Genomic DNA, 13,980 nt, shown 5'->3' with positions numbered 1-13,980 from the left:
TTGTATGAAAATAGTCAAAATTGATATATATATATATAAACTACAAATAATAAATAAAAAATATGGCTACTACATCAAATAAAAAATATTAAGTAAGCGAATCAAAGTTTCATAACATATATATTCTAATTTAAATTAAAACATAATAAATATGAAAAATAATTATTTATAATCACTTTTAAATTAAAAATAAAAATAAATTTTAAAAAATTCATAGGTAAAAATGAAAAATTATTAGTATTTTGTTAGTCTGCATTGAAACAATGTTCAGACAATATAATAAATAATATATAGTAACGAAAACAAAAACAAACAAATAAATAATATTAAGTAAATTAATCATAAATCAAATAAAATTGATATACCACTTTAAATTCAAAATTAAGTTAAATTAAAAATATTTATTTATAATCTTATTAAATGAAATATTATAATAAATTATAAAATTTAATTTATATCTATAGATAAAAAAATATCTCTATCTTTTCATCGCATTTCTATGAGATAATTGCAAAAAATATCCAACACTTATACCCCATTATCACTTTTGTCCTATTTATCTCGCTGGCAAAATATATCTCATATATTTACAAAAGTCGATACTTATGTCCATTGCTCGCGCGTGACACTCACACCACGCGCCCTTACGCGCGTCCACGCGCGGTCAAAGGATAGAAATAGCTACTTTTGCAAACATGTGAGATATATTTTGCCAGCTAGATAAATAGAGGACAAAAGTGATAATGGGTATACATGTTGGATATTTTTTACAATTTTCCATATTTTCTATTATTTTTTTGATTTTCTAAATAAAATAAGCATGTATTAAATGCTATTAAGTATATTATAATTAAACATTGTAAAGATAATAAAATAATTTATTTAATTTTATAATTAAAATAAATTATAATATAATTTTATGTCCATTTATATCCCTAATTAAGGATAGTGAAAATGTAATAATTTGAAATGTTTATTATTTTTATAATTAAAACAATTATATAATCAATAAAATTAAAACTATGTAATTATAATTTGTAACCCTAATATATATAAAAATGTCAATAAGTCTCATAATTATTAATATAATATTTTCTTAATTTTCATTTGTACCCATAATTAATGGATAATGAAATTTACTAATTTTTCAATGTAATTGATATTAAATAATTATATTAATTGATATAGTTATAATCAATAAGTATATTTATTAAAAATTAAAAATTATAATATTTTCCCACCCGCTACCGAAAGTGTAGTATTATTATTATTATTATTATAAGAGGTCGGTGGTGTGGAATCCACAATCATCTGGAAGTCCCAAAATTGCTAAAATACCCCCGAATTATCCAAATGTGCAAAATGATCCTCTATTTTTATTGTAGCCTTTGTTGTTGCAACAAATACTATCACTGAATGTTACATCTATTTTGCTATTCATTCTAATAAGAATATTTTAAAAATCTGTGTAAACATAAAATAAAATTTCTCTACTTGTACAGCCAAGAACCATTAGAACAGAACTGCAGGTCGGGTTCTGCTCGATGCCATGAGAATGGCATCCGAGGTACGGAGCAAAGGAGTTGCTAACCCTTGTCTCAATCGAATAGATTTCATCATTTATGTAAAAGCTTAAAACGTTATGACAAGAATTTTCCAATTAAGGTTCTTTAGTGTCACTCATCCGACTCAGATATGTACCGGGTGATGTCCAAGGGGTCGTGCTTAGAGACAGGGCGATCCATCTCAAACTCATTTCCACCATTCATCGGCGCAAAGGCTGCAGATTCAAAATTATGAATATCAATCAAGTGAGGTGAGGGAAAACGTCGTTTGTGTCTTTCATCTTGGTTTTACATTATGAAATCTACTATAAAATTAAACTATATTATCGACTTAAAAAAAAATAATAAAAAAATCTAGCACTTATTTTCTATTTAAAGCTCCACATTTAAAATATATTTTCTATGCAAAACATCAAATCCAACCTGCTCTACTTTTCATACTGATCGGATCAAATTAGCATAGTGCTTATTGGATACAATCAACACAAATTAGTAAGGTGGATAGCACATGATAAAAAGTATCTACCGCTTATTTTCTATTTAAAAAGCTCCACATTTAAAAGATATTTTCTATGAAAAGCATCAAATCCAACATTTATATTTCCAGTCTCGTTTTCACGGTGATTGGGTCAAATCAGCTAGTGCTGATTTGATACAATCAACGCAAATTAGTAAGGCGGATGGCACATGATAACACAATATACAACACATATTCTAACACCACATGATATAGTTCCATATAGCACAGTATATTGTTGATTCAAGCGCAATAATCATATATATACAATACAATAAAAAATATAAATTCCACAACACATGTTTCTACATAAGGTGCGCTTCTTTATCTAAAGTTTCTCAAACTTCACTATTTGAACTCGTGTGTTTTGAAAAAAATATATATTTTTTCCTCTCACAAAATATTCCATGCAAACATTAGATTAATACCAAAATCAAACCAAATTTTCCCAACCAAACCCAAAGAACGAGGCATTTGATGTTTTACATCTTGCAAATCTATCAGACACAACCTGTGATTTTTCAAAGTTCTTGAGCAAATATAAGATGCCACAAGATGTATATCCACATATCGTGTGAGTTAAATAAATAGCTAACCTTTTTCTCTCATTCTTCTCTCTCTGTCGTATTCAAACTTGTCGCGAATTTGGAAGCCCTTTTCCCAACTTTCCCTGTTCCTTCCCACAATGTCATCCTGTCACAAAAAAAATGTCAGTCAAATTAAGCCTTTTACAGAGGCGTCTATGAGGTTCTTCCCTACTATTAGCATTCCAAATAGACAATGGTGATCAATCAAGCAACTATTGGGCTCAAAATAATGAACAAAATTCTTGTTTAAACTTACAACCCAGTATCAGATGCCCTAATCCATGAGGGAGTGATGGCCAACAATAAAATGATAAGAGAGACAATATGAAGAACCAAAGAAATATTTAAAAGATACTCCCTCCATCCGGAATAATTATGAGACCTTTGATTTTTTGTTGTCCACTAAACTTACGCATAATCTAGAGTTAACAACTTTATCCTTCTATAAATTTATTATTGCCACTTTAACAAATAATAATCAATTTTCTACTATTTTTTCTAATTACCCCACTACTAACTCTTTAAAAAAATTTCATAATACCGCTATTTTACTTTAATCTATCCCACTTTGACATTAAAATATTATTATTTCTTAATCTCCGTATCCGGACAATGTGACATAAAGAGTATTTAGCAAGAACAGGAACATCTCGAAACAGCAATTTGACATTGTCACCCAATCAAGTTTTACAACTAGATTAACAATAATGCATTACCTTACCTAGATTAATTCACATACAAAATGGAAAATACATGTACTTGTTCATGTGTGGGTAAAGACAAGTACCTTAGTTTGCTCAGCTCGAGGTTGCGGCGTCCTGCAGAGAGGGAGAGAGGGAGAGAGAGAGATCTATCATTAGTTGAACAATCTGAAATTTTTTCCATTACAAGAATAGCATCATCCAATCATTGCCTCAGCAACTCAAATTCCCCAAAGATGAACAGAAGACAAAGGTAAGTCAATCCTCTCCTTGATGAATGCAGTGCAGTACTCAACAATGGTGGGTGGAGACAACATAAAAGACATTTTAAAAAAAAACACCTCAAATTGTTAACCTGTAAGGATTAAAATCTTCATCCTCCTCCTCTGGAGAATCATAATTTGCATGATCTAGACCAAGCCTTTTCGAATACCCTTCGTCCCAGTACAACCTCTCCCAATTTTCTCTAAGCTCATTATACAGCTCCATGTACCTCTTGCACCAAGGTTCATGCTCCTTCCAAATGCGGAATATAGAAAATTGTCAGGTTCAACCAACAGGTATTCCCACCAGATATGGTTACATTTTAACTGAACTTAGGGATGTTTTGAAGAAGATGGACTAAATTATAATTAACACAATCTAGTTGCAATTTTTTTTTTTTCCTCGTAAGAGAATATGTAATGGAGCATTCGAAAAGAGAGTCTAACAATAAATCGGCACAAGAAGGCTTCAAATTACCAAAAATCCGAATGCTCGAGAGAGAACGAACGTATACTAGTTAAGGCTACAGCAGGGTTAATTGAGCGAAGGAAGAGCAAAACTAACCGATTCCTTGAGAACAAGACGAGTCCGGCGCATGAACTGCTCGCGAAGCTGCTTGCGGCGTTTGTTAGGAACATTATCCCTGGGGATCACAAACCGCTCCCGCAGCGGTACGTGGTCTCCGATTTCGTGCATTTCTCCGTCCACAACCCACCACTCCGACTTCTCTTCAGTTTTCCTCAGCATCGCAGACGGCGAGAACTTCGACCGACGCGGCGCGCGGGGCTTCAACGAACCGGAGCCACCGTCTGTTCGGGCATGCCGGAGTTGAAGCGCGGAAAACGGCAGTATTCTGTGGGTCCCCTGAATTCTTCTCACCAGAGAGAGCATCGGAATGGGAATGGCAGTAGGGTCGACGACAATTGAAAATCACCGGCGAGAGAGAGGGTTTAATAGGTAGGGTTAACGCGAGTGAGTTGTGTTTGTTTGGGTACTGTTTTCTGAGTTGTGATTAATAAATAAATAAAAATTTAGATCGCTTTTGAAAAAAAATAAAAATTAAATAGTAAAAAAATATGCTAAAATCCAAAAAAAAAAAAAAAAATACAACATAAATGTTTAATATATAAAATCTTTATATATATAAACAATTTGATTTTAATATAACTAGGGTGTGTTTGTTTGGGGGTTTGGATTTTGGATTGGGATTTGAATAGTAAAAATTTTGAATTTGAATAGTTGTATGATGTGATATAAATAGGGTTTGATGTGATGTTTTGAATGTAAAATTGATTTTTAGTATAATATAAAAAATGAAAAATAGGTGTTTGATTTGATATTTTTGGGGGAAAAAAATTAGATGAATAGTGGAAATCCTCCAAAATCCTTCAAACAAACACACCCCTAGTGTATTCACTGTGTTGCATGGTTTGTGTAAATTAATAAATTTTATCATATGACAATTTTTAAAATTAAAGTATAAATATATAAATATATTCAATAAAAATTTGAATATACTTCGTTGTTAATAATACACTATTTTTTATTATTATATTTATTTAAGAGACATATAAATTTAAACCGTGAAAATTAGTAAATATAAAGTAATATAGAGTAATATATATAACATATATTTCTATTCTTGTAAATTTTTCTAATAAGATGATTCACAATAAAAAAAAAAATAATTTAAAATTATTTGTATAATTATTTTAAGTACATGCTCCTATTATTATCTTTTATATTCAAATTTTGCATCGAATATACTTAAAAAATTATATATAAAAATAAATATGATAGGTAAAATTATTTTATATGTTAATGTAAATTATAATATATAATATTTATGTAAAATTTATACGGATTGATGTTGATATTGAATTTATTTTTTCAATAAATTAATTTATTTTAATATTCATAAAATATATAAAACATAGTAAAAAATCTTTATCTATAATAGTACTTACAATAAAAATATTTAAATTTCATTTGATATGATAAAAATTATTTTAATTTATTACTTGATTTATACAATATATTTTTTAATTAAAATATAATATAATATTGATAATAAACACTACATAAATATAATAGAATAAATTATATAAAATAAAAATAACAATATTAAATAGATGATAATATATATTGAGAAATAATAAAATAAATATTTGAAAATATAAAAATATATGATTAGTTAAATATGTATATTAATTTAATTTTTTTTGAAGAAAAAAATATGAATATATATTCCTTATATATAACTTTTGTATATTTAAAAAATCATGTCTACAAAATTAAAATAAATAAGAATAAGAATAAAAAATACTTACAGTTATATAAAAAAAAAAGTATAAATAAAATTTCTTAAAATATATTATTTATGAAACTCATAACATTCTCATATATTTATGTATAAATAAATTATATTTATATGATTGTTAGAAAATATTTATATAAAAATATGATAGACAAAATTAAATCGTAATTTACAATTATAAAGGATTTAAAGAATATTCTTATGAATCGAAATTATTTTAAAAAAAATGCAATCTATAAATAGTATATCTTTAGAGAAAATAAAAATAATATTAATGAACATCAAATCGAAGTATAAAAGTGCTACTAATAAAATATATATATATACACACAACAACAAACTAAAGAAACGTAAAAAAAAGCTCAAAAATATAAAAAAAATTAGTATATTTATTATTAATATTTTTTTCCATTAATTGATATATTTGATATGAATTTCTTTTCCATAGTCTGAACAATAGATGTTGTCTAATGTAAAAAATAATAATATCATAAATTAAAATATTAACAATTAAATATAAAAATGGTAAAAGTTTCATAATTACATTCTAATAAATATTCATCCAAATCAAAGTAAATTACAAATGAAAAAAAAAAAATTAGGGAAAGAAAAATAAATAAAATAAATAAAGAAGATAGATGAGATGATGATATTTGGCGATGATGGAAAAAAAAATAAAAATTATAATTCAAAATTAATTTATTAAAATCATAAAATACTATAACAAAATTAAAATAATTTTATCCAAAATTAAAATGAATAATATCGATAAAAAATAAAAATAAAAATAAAGAAAATATATACTTGTAATAAGACTATTATGTTTTCCTTTATCTATATACATTTATGCATAGATGGTAATTACGAAGAAGATATATATAAATAGATACAACCTTAGCTAGTGAAAAAATAAAAAATAAAATAAATTCAAATATAGAGACACAAACAAACATATTTTTATAAATACATAATATAGAGACAAAATGCAAACATATAAACAAATATTTTACATTGAGACAAATAATTTTTCTTTTACAAAACAAATTTTTACTATCAACTTCATTTTATAACATAAATGGATTGTACCATTTAAATATAGAAAAAAAAAATGCATTTAACATCATCAAAATTCAATCGTCAAATTTATGCCTAAATATATTCATTATCTAATAATATCATTAAATAAGACATTTATGCCTATTAAAGTATAATATATATTACTATTAATTATAATTTCATTAATTATATCAATGATAACTATATAATATTAATGGTAAGTTGTTAACTATATCCATAAATATAATTATTTTATTAAAAAATTCAAAAAAAATAAGAAAAAGATTTTGATCTATGAGACCCACACCGACCTCAAATATACTCACTCCGTCCACACACAAAGTAAATATTTACTTTTGGCGCGGTGTTTAAGAAATAATACTCCCTCCGCCCCATAACAAAATATACATTTTTTTCATTTTAGTCCGTCCCATAACAAAATATCTATTTTCTTTTTTAGTAATTGTACTGTTTACCTAACATTACAAATACTCTTACAACTTACAATATATTATACAAATGTCATTACTTTTATATCACATCACACATACTAATAAGGTTATTTTAGTCATTTCTATTTTATTTCTACTATATTCCAATATAATACTAATATTTCTAAAATTACGTGCAAAAAGCAAATGAATACTTCTTTATGGGACGGAGGGAGTAGTATTTTAATTATAGTGGGTAGTTAAAAGTAATAAAATAACATTTTTCCCTGCTTTTTGGTGTAAAAGTAATGATGTAATGTAAAGTAAGGGTATTTGTGAAAAAAAAATGAGGTATTTAATGAAATATTTACTTTGTAATTGAACGTCCTAAAATAGAAATATGTATACTTTCTAACTGGACGGAGGGAGTATAATATATAGATAATATATAGACAATTGATGAATATAGTTTGGTTGGTAAGTGTTATATATATTATTTTTGAGGTTTTGACTTCAAATCGTATCTTCAAAATTTAAAAATATTTTTTTTATGCACTAAAAAGAATTAAACAAAGTTAATATTAATAGTATTATTATATTTTGTATACAAAAATGTTAGAAAATTTATTTTATTTAATTATTTATATTTTATTATAAATATAAAAATAATTATTTATATATATTTACAGCTCCTAATTTTTGTTTTAAAATTCTTAGACAATTACTATTAATACTATTATTGAGATTTTGGAGGCGTTTGACAAATAGCTTTTTTAAGAGCTTTTAGCTTATTGAACAACTTTTAACTGTTTGACCAGTCAAAAAGTTAATTTAGGTGTTTGATAAATTAGCTTTTTGGAGTAGCTTTTTGGACTCAAAAAGCTAATTTCTGAAAAACTCACTTACCTAGCGTTTTGAAATAGTTTTTTCTGTAATTTTTTTTTATTCCTTATATGCCCTTAAAAATTTATCATACATTTTATACAAATAAATATATTTTGATTATTTATTAATTATATTAAAATATTTTATTATATTATAGTTTTACTTTTATAAATTTAAAATAATTAATTTTTATATAAAAATTATTTTAATTGTAAAATATATAAATTTATTATAATCAACATAAAAAATATAAATATTAATAATTTATTTTTTATTAAAATTACATTATATAAATTTTATACTAAAAATAAATAAAATAAATTAAATTTATTAAAAATTATAGATATAATGAACTAATCGATAACTAACATAATAATATATACACGAAAAATTTATTATTTTATATTTTACATCATTTTCAATAAAAAAAAAACTATTTATATATTTTAATAAAAATATATTATTTTTTAAATTTAACTATAATAAAAATAAATACTTTTATAACACTTTTACAATTTTCAATAACTAATAACAAAAAATTTTAAACATTCTAAACTCAAAAGAACATAATTGAATATATTAGAAATAAGAATAAAATAGAAATGTCCTCAATTGTCATTTTACGTATAAACAGCTAATATCAAACAATTGTTTTACCAAACATTTTAATACAAACAGCTAATCGAATCAGCTAGTCAAACCAGCTAATTGAATCAGCTATCAACTATCAGCTAATTGAATCAGCTAACAGCTAACCGCTATCAGCTAATTGCCAAACACGCCCTTTATCTAAAAATGCTAAAAAAAAAAGTTATTATGTTTAATTATTTATATTCTACTATAGGTAAAAAAAATAAATGAAATATATCATTTATATGAATTTTGGTATCCTGTTGATGTTGATTAAAATTCAGGAGCAATCTGAACGTTTTTAATCTGTTGGATAATCTCTACGTTTGATTAAGGGTATTTTGGTAATTCAAAAAATTAATTAAGATATCTAATTAAAAAAAAATCAATTAGAAAATATTATTGTAACTACCTCCTATAATTTCGGAATTAAGTTCCTTAAACAAAACAGAAACATTTGTAAATAATTATTTTCAAAATCGTATACATTCAAATTATAATGATGTATCCAGTATCACAAAATGATGTCTTTATAATACTATTATGATGTTTTACCACGAAATATTTTTCTTATATAATTTAACTAAACGATGTCCAAATAAATGTATATGATACATTCTATCAACTCGCCATTTATGATATGAAAATTATTTAAATAAATTAAAAATCAAATATATAATATTAACTTTTTTAACCATTCACACCCCATCTTATTTACCAAGCCCTAAATTCACAACGCAGATACCCCATCCTCCGTTGCGCTGCCTCCGTTTACAACACAGTCCGCCTCTGCCGACGTTGACCTCTCCAGCCACGCCCGTAGCCGCCGCCGACCTCTCCCACCGGCATCAAATAACCAGCCCTGCCATCGATTCCTTATCTATCTGCACATCCGCACTCGACGGAAGTCGTCGACGATGCGCAATTCCTCTTTTATTAGAAGTTCACATTGGATGAATCTTCCAATGACGGATTCCAATAAGCGAGATCCCGAGGCTTCTATTAAACTCAAAACAAAGAGAACAAAGTACATTCAAGTACCATATGTGCCAAGAGACATAGCAGATTTCAACAACAAGAAGTTTTTTCAGCCAAACGGACAAATTTGGTGGTTGTGCTTTCAATACTGCATAATTTTTTTTTTTTTTTTTTTTTATGGTGATAATGAGTATATGTGCATTCTTGATTAGTCTCTATTAGAAAAATAAATGTCTACGCAGTTATTCCTAAAAACCTTTTTGTTGATCTTCGCACACGTACGATGTATATTCAGAACACATATGTTGTTTAACTCAGGATAGATCGATGATACAAAATCTTATTATGCACCTTTTTATTTCATGTTATGGTTCATATTTATGATTTATATATCGTATAATTATGATGTATTTATCATATTTAAATGATGAACTATGTTAGATATATTTTTCACCATTATGTTTATAAATTATGATATATAACTTCAATAGACATGATATATATATATCAGATATCATTGATTAATTAACATTATATAATAAATTAAGATCATTTGAAAGGGTTGATTAGTAAATTACATTATATAATAAACAAGACAAACATAAATTGATGCATAAATTAAGGATACATATATATGTAATATTTCTTTATTTTGACACCATAAAATAAAAAATAAAAAACTGAGAACGATATGCTCTCTGCCGACGTTGATCGATTCGAGAAAATAAAGTAATGAAGTTATAACTTGGAAGAGGATGGATCAAAATGATGTGCATTCCTGCGAGTTCCGGCACCCTGTGGTCGAAGATAAAACTCAAGAAAGTTACGAACGCAGTAAATTTTATTTTATTTTCTCATTTATCGCGAAAGTGACGTATGGAGAATTTATCTTACATCATGTTTGTATTCATTCAACATCAATTATATGTATACATACATCATACTTTTATTAGTTATCCAGCACGGCGGTGATCGTGTTAGGTGTTATTGAATCATAACCAAAATTTATATAAAAAAATACGGATTTTCAATAGTATGTTGCGAAACTTTAATTCTCATTATTTTTCAAATTCAATAGTTATGTGCATAGATGTGGGGAAAAAACAAAATGATCAAAATTAAATTCTGGATCGATTTTAGATTTAATTATGTTTTTATGGGTAAATTATTACCTAAAAAAATCACAATTAATGTGAATGTTATTTTCTAAAAATAACTCTATTAATTTAGGTTAATTTTGATTTATGTGTATATTTTGAATTTTAGAAAATGCAGAAGTCAAACTTACTTATTATAATGATTATTTTACTGTTTAAAAAATATGACATCATATTGCGAGTTTGTGAACATTAATATAAGATAATATGTATATATCATGTTTACTTTACCTTAATACATCATACTAGCGAGATTATGACATCATAGTTGGAAGACTGAATTAGTATTTACGTACACAATATTTATGTTGAATTAACATCATAATATTAGACTACTTACATCAATTATTGACGCTATGTGCATCATATTTTACAAAGTTGAGTATCGTTCACTTCTCCAGGGGCCGATTTCTGGGAGAACGCATCATTTTCAAGCCCTAATGATGCATATACATCATATTGTAGTTATGCATATAGACGTGGTTTTGCTGTGCAAAATCAAATGCAAAAAAGTAAAAAATAGATCTTAAAAAATGCAAAAAATCACATCATTAAGTCTTTATAAGTACATATCAAGAATAAAACATACTTATTTATGATTGGCATCATCCAAACTATACCCACACATCATATTCATGGATGAATAGATATCAGACAAGCATGTCAGTATAAAATCATCACGATTTAAAATATTTTGCAGCATCATATTAATATAAGACAAAAAAAAAAATCATCCAATATATCACATAAAAACAAGTGTCGAGTATGAGAACGGTATATCCATCATATGATTCTAATGCAATCATCATATCTATTTAAGATACATATCATACCTATATACCTATATTAATTATGGACCAAATAACAATTGTCACATATAACATAGTTATAATATATCATTTAGCCCTGATATATAACAAGTATACATCGTGCAAAAGAGATATCAAAAGGGTTTAATCGTAAACATACCATTCACATAGCATACCTATTTGAGATGGACATTATTTAGCCTAAATCTATACACCATATAAACGTAAGATAAAAATCAGATAAGGATATCGACATAAATCCAAGTTATGTATAAAAATAGTATTTCCATCTACCAAAGAACCAACATGGACAGTTTTTTTTTTCATTAAGCATCTAAACGAAAATACATATTTATAACTGAGAATTGTGCAAAAAATACACAATCATTACAAAAAGGAAACTAAATCTGTTCAACATCAACCAACCTTGCCCCTCTCCCTTCCTCTACCACGCGCGACAGTACCTCTCGTTCCATGACGTGATGGACGTTTTTTTCTTTGTTCTTCTTCTACAGTCTTCATGAGTTTGGCCAACGCACCTCTTTTGATGCATATATTATTCTTTTCTCCCGAAAATACTGGCCAATTGTGTTCTCTGACTGTAAAAGTAGATTAGCACAAATTTGTTTCCTTTCGCCACTAAGTCGAAAGAGATTGGCGTTATTGAAATCGAAAACCATCATGGAAACACACGGAACTTGTATGAACATAGTTCTCTTTGGCTTGGGCTTCACGGAGGGCTCTAGGACTATTTTCTTTGTTTCGCCATTGATGCAACAGCGGTTGACTGGTCAACGGCGGAAATGGATTGAATGCGATGGTGTTGCTCAAAATTGCGACTGATTGTACAAGTACGACTGAATTAAGGCTCGGGTTATTTTGGTTGGGGATAGGAGGCGAACGGCGATGGTGATGTGGTTGGTGGCGGCGGTGTGAGGTTGACACTGGAAGGGGGAGGGGGAGGCGGCAGCGGCGTGGCTGGAGATTTGGGACATGGTTAATTCATTTCGGCGATAGGTTAGGGCTAGGTGAATAATTGGAGATTTGGGAAAAATACTTATTTAAGGAACTTTTTAAAATTAATACATAAAAAATTACTGGAATAATGTGAATGTTATTTTTTAAAAATAACTCCACTAATTGAGGTTAATTTTGATATACGTGTATATTTTGAATTTTTTTAAATGCAGAAGTCAAACTTATTCATTGTAATTAATATTTACTAGTTAAAAAAAATATGACATCATATTGCGAGTTTGTGAACATCAATTTAAGATAATATGTATTGTGTTAGCTTTACCTTAAAACATCATATAAGGAATATTATGACAACATAGTTGGAAAGTGTGTGCATCAATACGTTTTGGAATAATTTTTATTGGAAAGAACTTAATTGCATACATTTTTAATTTATGTAGATTAATATTACTAAATATAACATATCTGGTTAACGAATTTAACTTTTTTTTTAATTAATTAACATTTAATTACTTTTCTTCAAAATCCCTAAACTACCCTCGATGAATGTCAACCATTAGATTAGGATGATATTTGATCCAACGGGCAAGATGAGTTCAGGATGGTGCTGAATATTGCATAGGGGCAGGAAGATACCAACATGAGAATTTGGAGATTTTGTGAAACATGAAATTGTGTGGTTTATCTCTTCCAACACAAATGTCACTACTTTATTGGTTGGAACAAGAGAATTTGGAGTTTTTTTTTTAAACATAAAATTTTATGCCTGAAATTTTGTACTATTTTTAGGTACAATCATTACCTAATGCTTCACTAGCAACTAGCTTAGAAAAATTACAGAGAATTTTATATTAATAGTTAGGATAAACTATTATTTTAATTTCGTAGCCCTTTTATTATTTTATTTACGTATCTAGATGATGTCTTAAAATAGTTCCTTAAGTAAAAATTTCTCAAACATTTAGTCATTCGTCGCCTGGAGATGCCTACGTGTCACCTGTGTGGCATGCCGCAGAACACATATCTGCCAGGTCAGCACCATTCGGCGTACACGTAGATAATTTTTATTTTTTATTTTATTTTTATGTGGGTGAATAGAATAATT

General features: G+C 27.1%; 1 protein-coding gene across 1 annotated transcript; it reads right to left on the bottom strand.

The window, feature by feature from the left end:
• Positions 1-1,407: 1,407 nt before the first annotated feature.
• On the bottom strand, positions 1,408-4,635 carry LOC127253622 (uncharacterized). Its single transcript, XM_051278286.1, has 5 exons — positions 4,199-4,635; positions 3,726-3,886; positions 3,457-3,487; positions 2,679-2,775; positions 1,408-1,780 (listed from the first exon to the last, which is right to left on the bottom strand). Exons 1-5 carry the CDS (start codon positions 4,523-4,525, stop codon positions 1,677-1,679), a joined length of 720 nt encoding a protein of 239 aa, XP_051134243.1. The 5' UTR covers positions 4,526-4,635; the 3' UTR covers positions 1,408-1,676.
• Between the last annotated feature and the right edge of the window lie 9,345 nt (positions 4,636-13,980).

Source organism: Andrographis paniculata, unplaced genomic scaffold (genome assembly GCF_009805555.1).
Source record: "Andrographis paniculata isolate CXL003 unplaced genomic scaffold, ASM980555v1 Contig51END, whole genome shotgun sequence".
Lineage (NCBI taxonomy): Eukaryota > Viridiplantae > Streptophyta > Magnoliopsida > Lamiales > Acanthaceae > Andrographis > Andrographis paniculata.
The sequence above is the reverse complement of the archived record's forward strand: the minus strand, read 5'-3'. Positions and strand labels throughout refer to the sequence as shown.

What these genes read in the sequence shown, in the direction of transcription:
- LOC127253622 (XM_051278286.1), bottom strand. Translation starts at nt 4,525, where the DNA reads ATGCTCTCTCTGGTGAGAAGAATTCAGGGGACCCACAGAATACTGCCG. An exon ending in GTCTTGTTCTCAAGGAATCG is followed by an intron (nt 3,887 to 4,198) that starts GTTAGTTTTGCT and finishes CGCATTTGGAAG; the next exon opens with GAGCATGAACCTTGGTGCAA. An exon ending in GAGAAGAATGAGAGAAAAAG is followed by an intron (nt 1,781 to 2,678) that starts GTTAGCTATTTA and finishes TTGAATCTGCAG; the next exon opens with CCTTTGCGCCGATGAATGGT.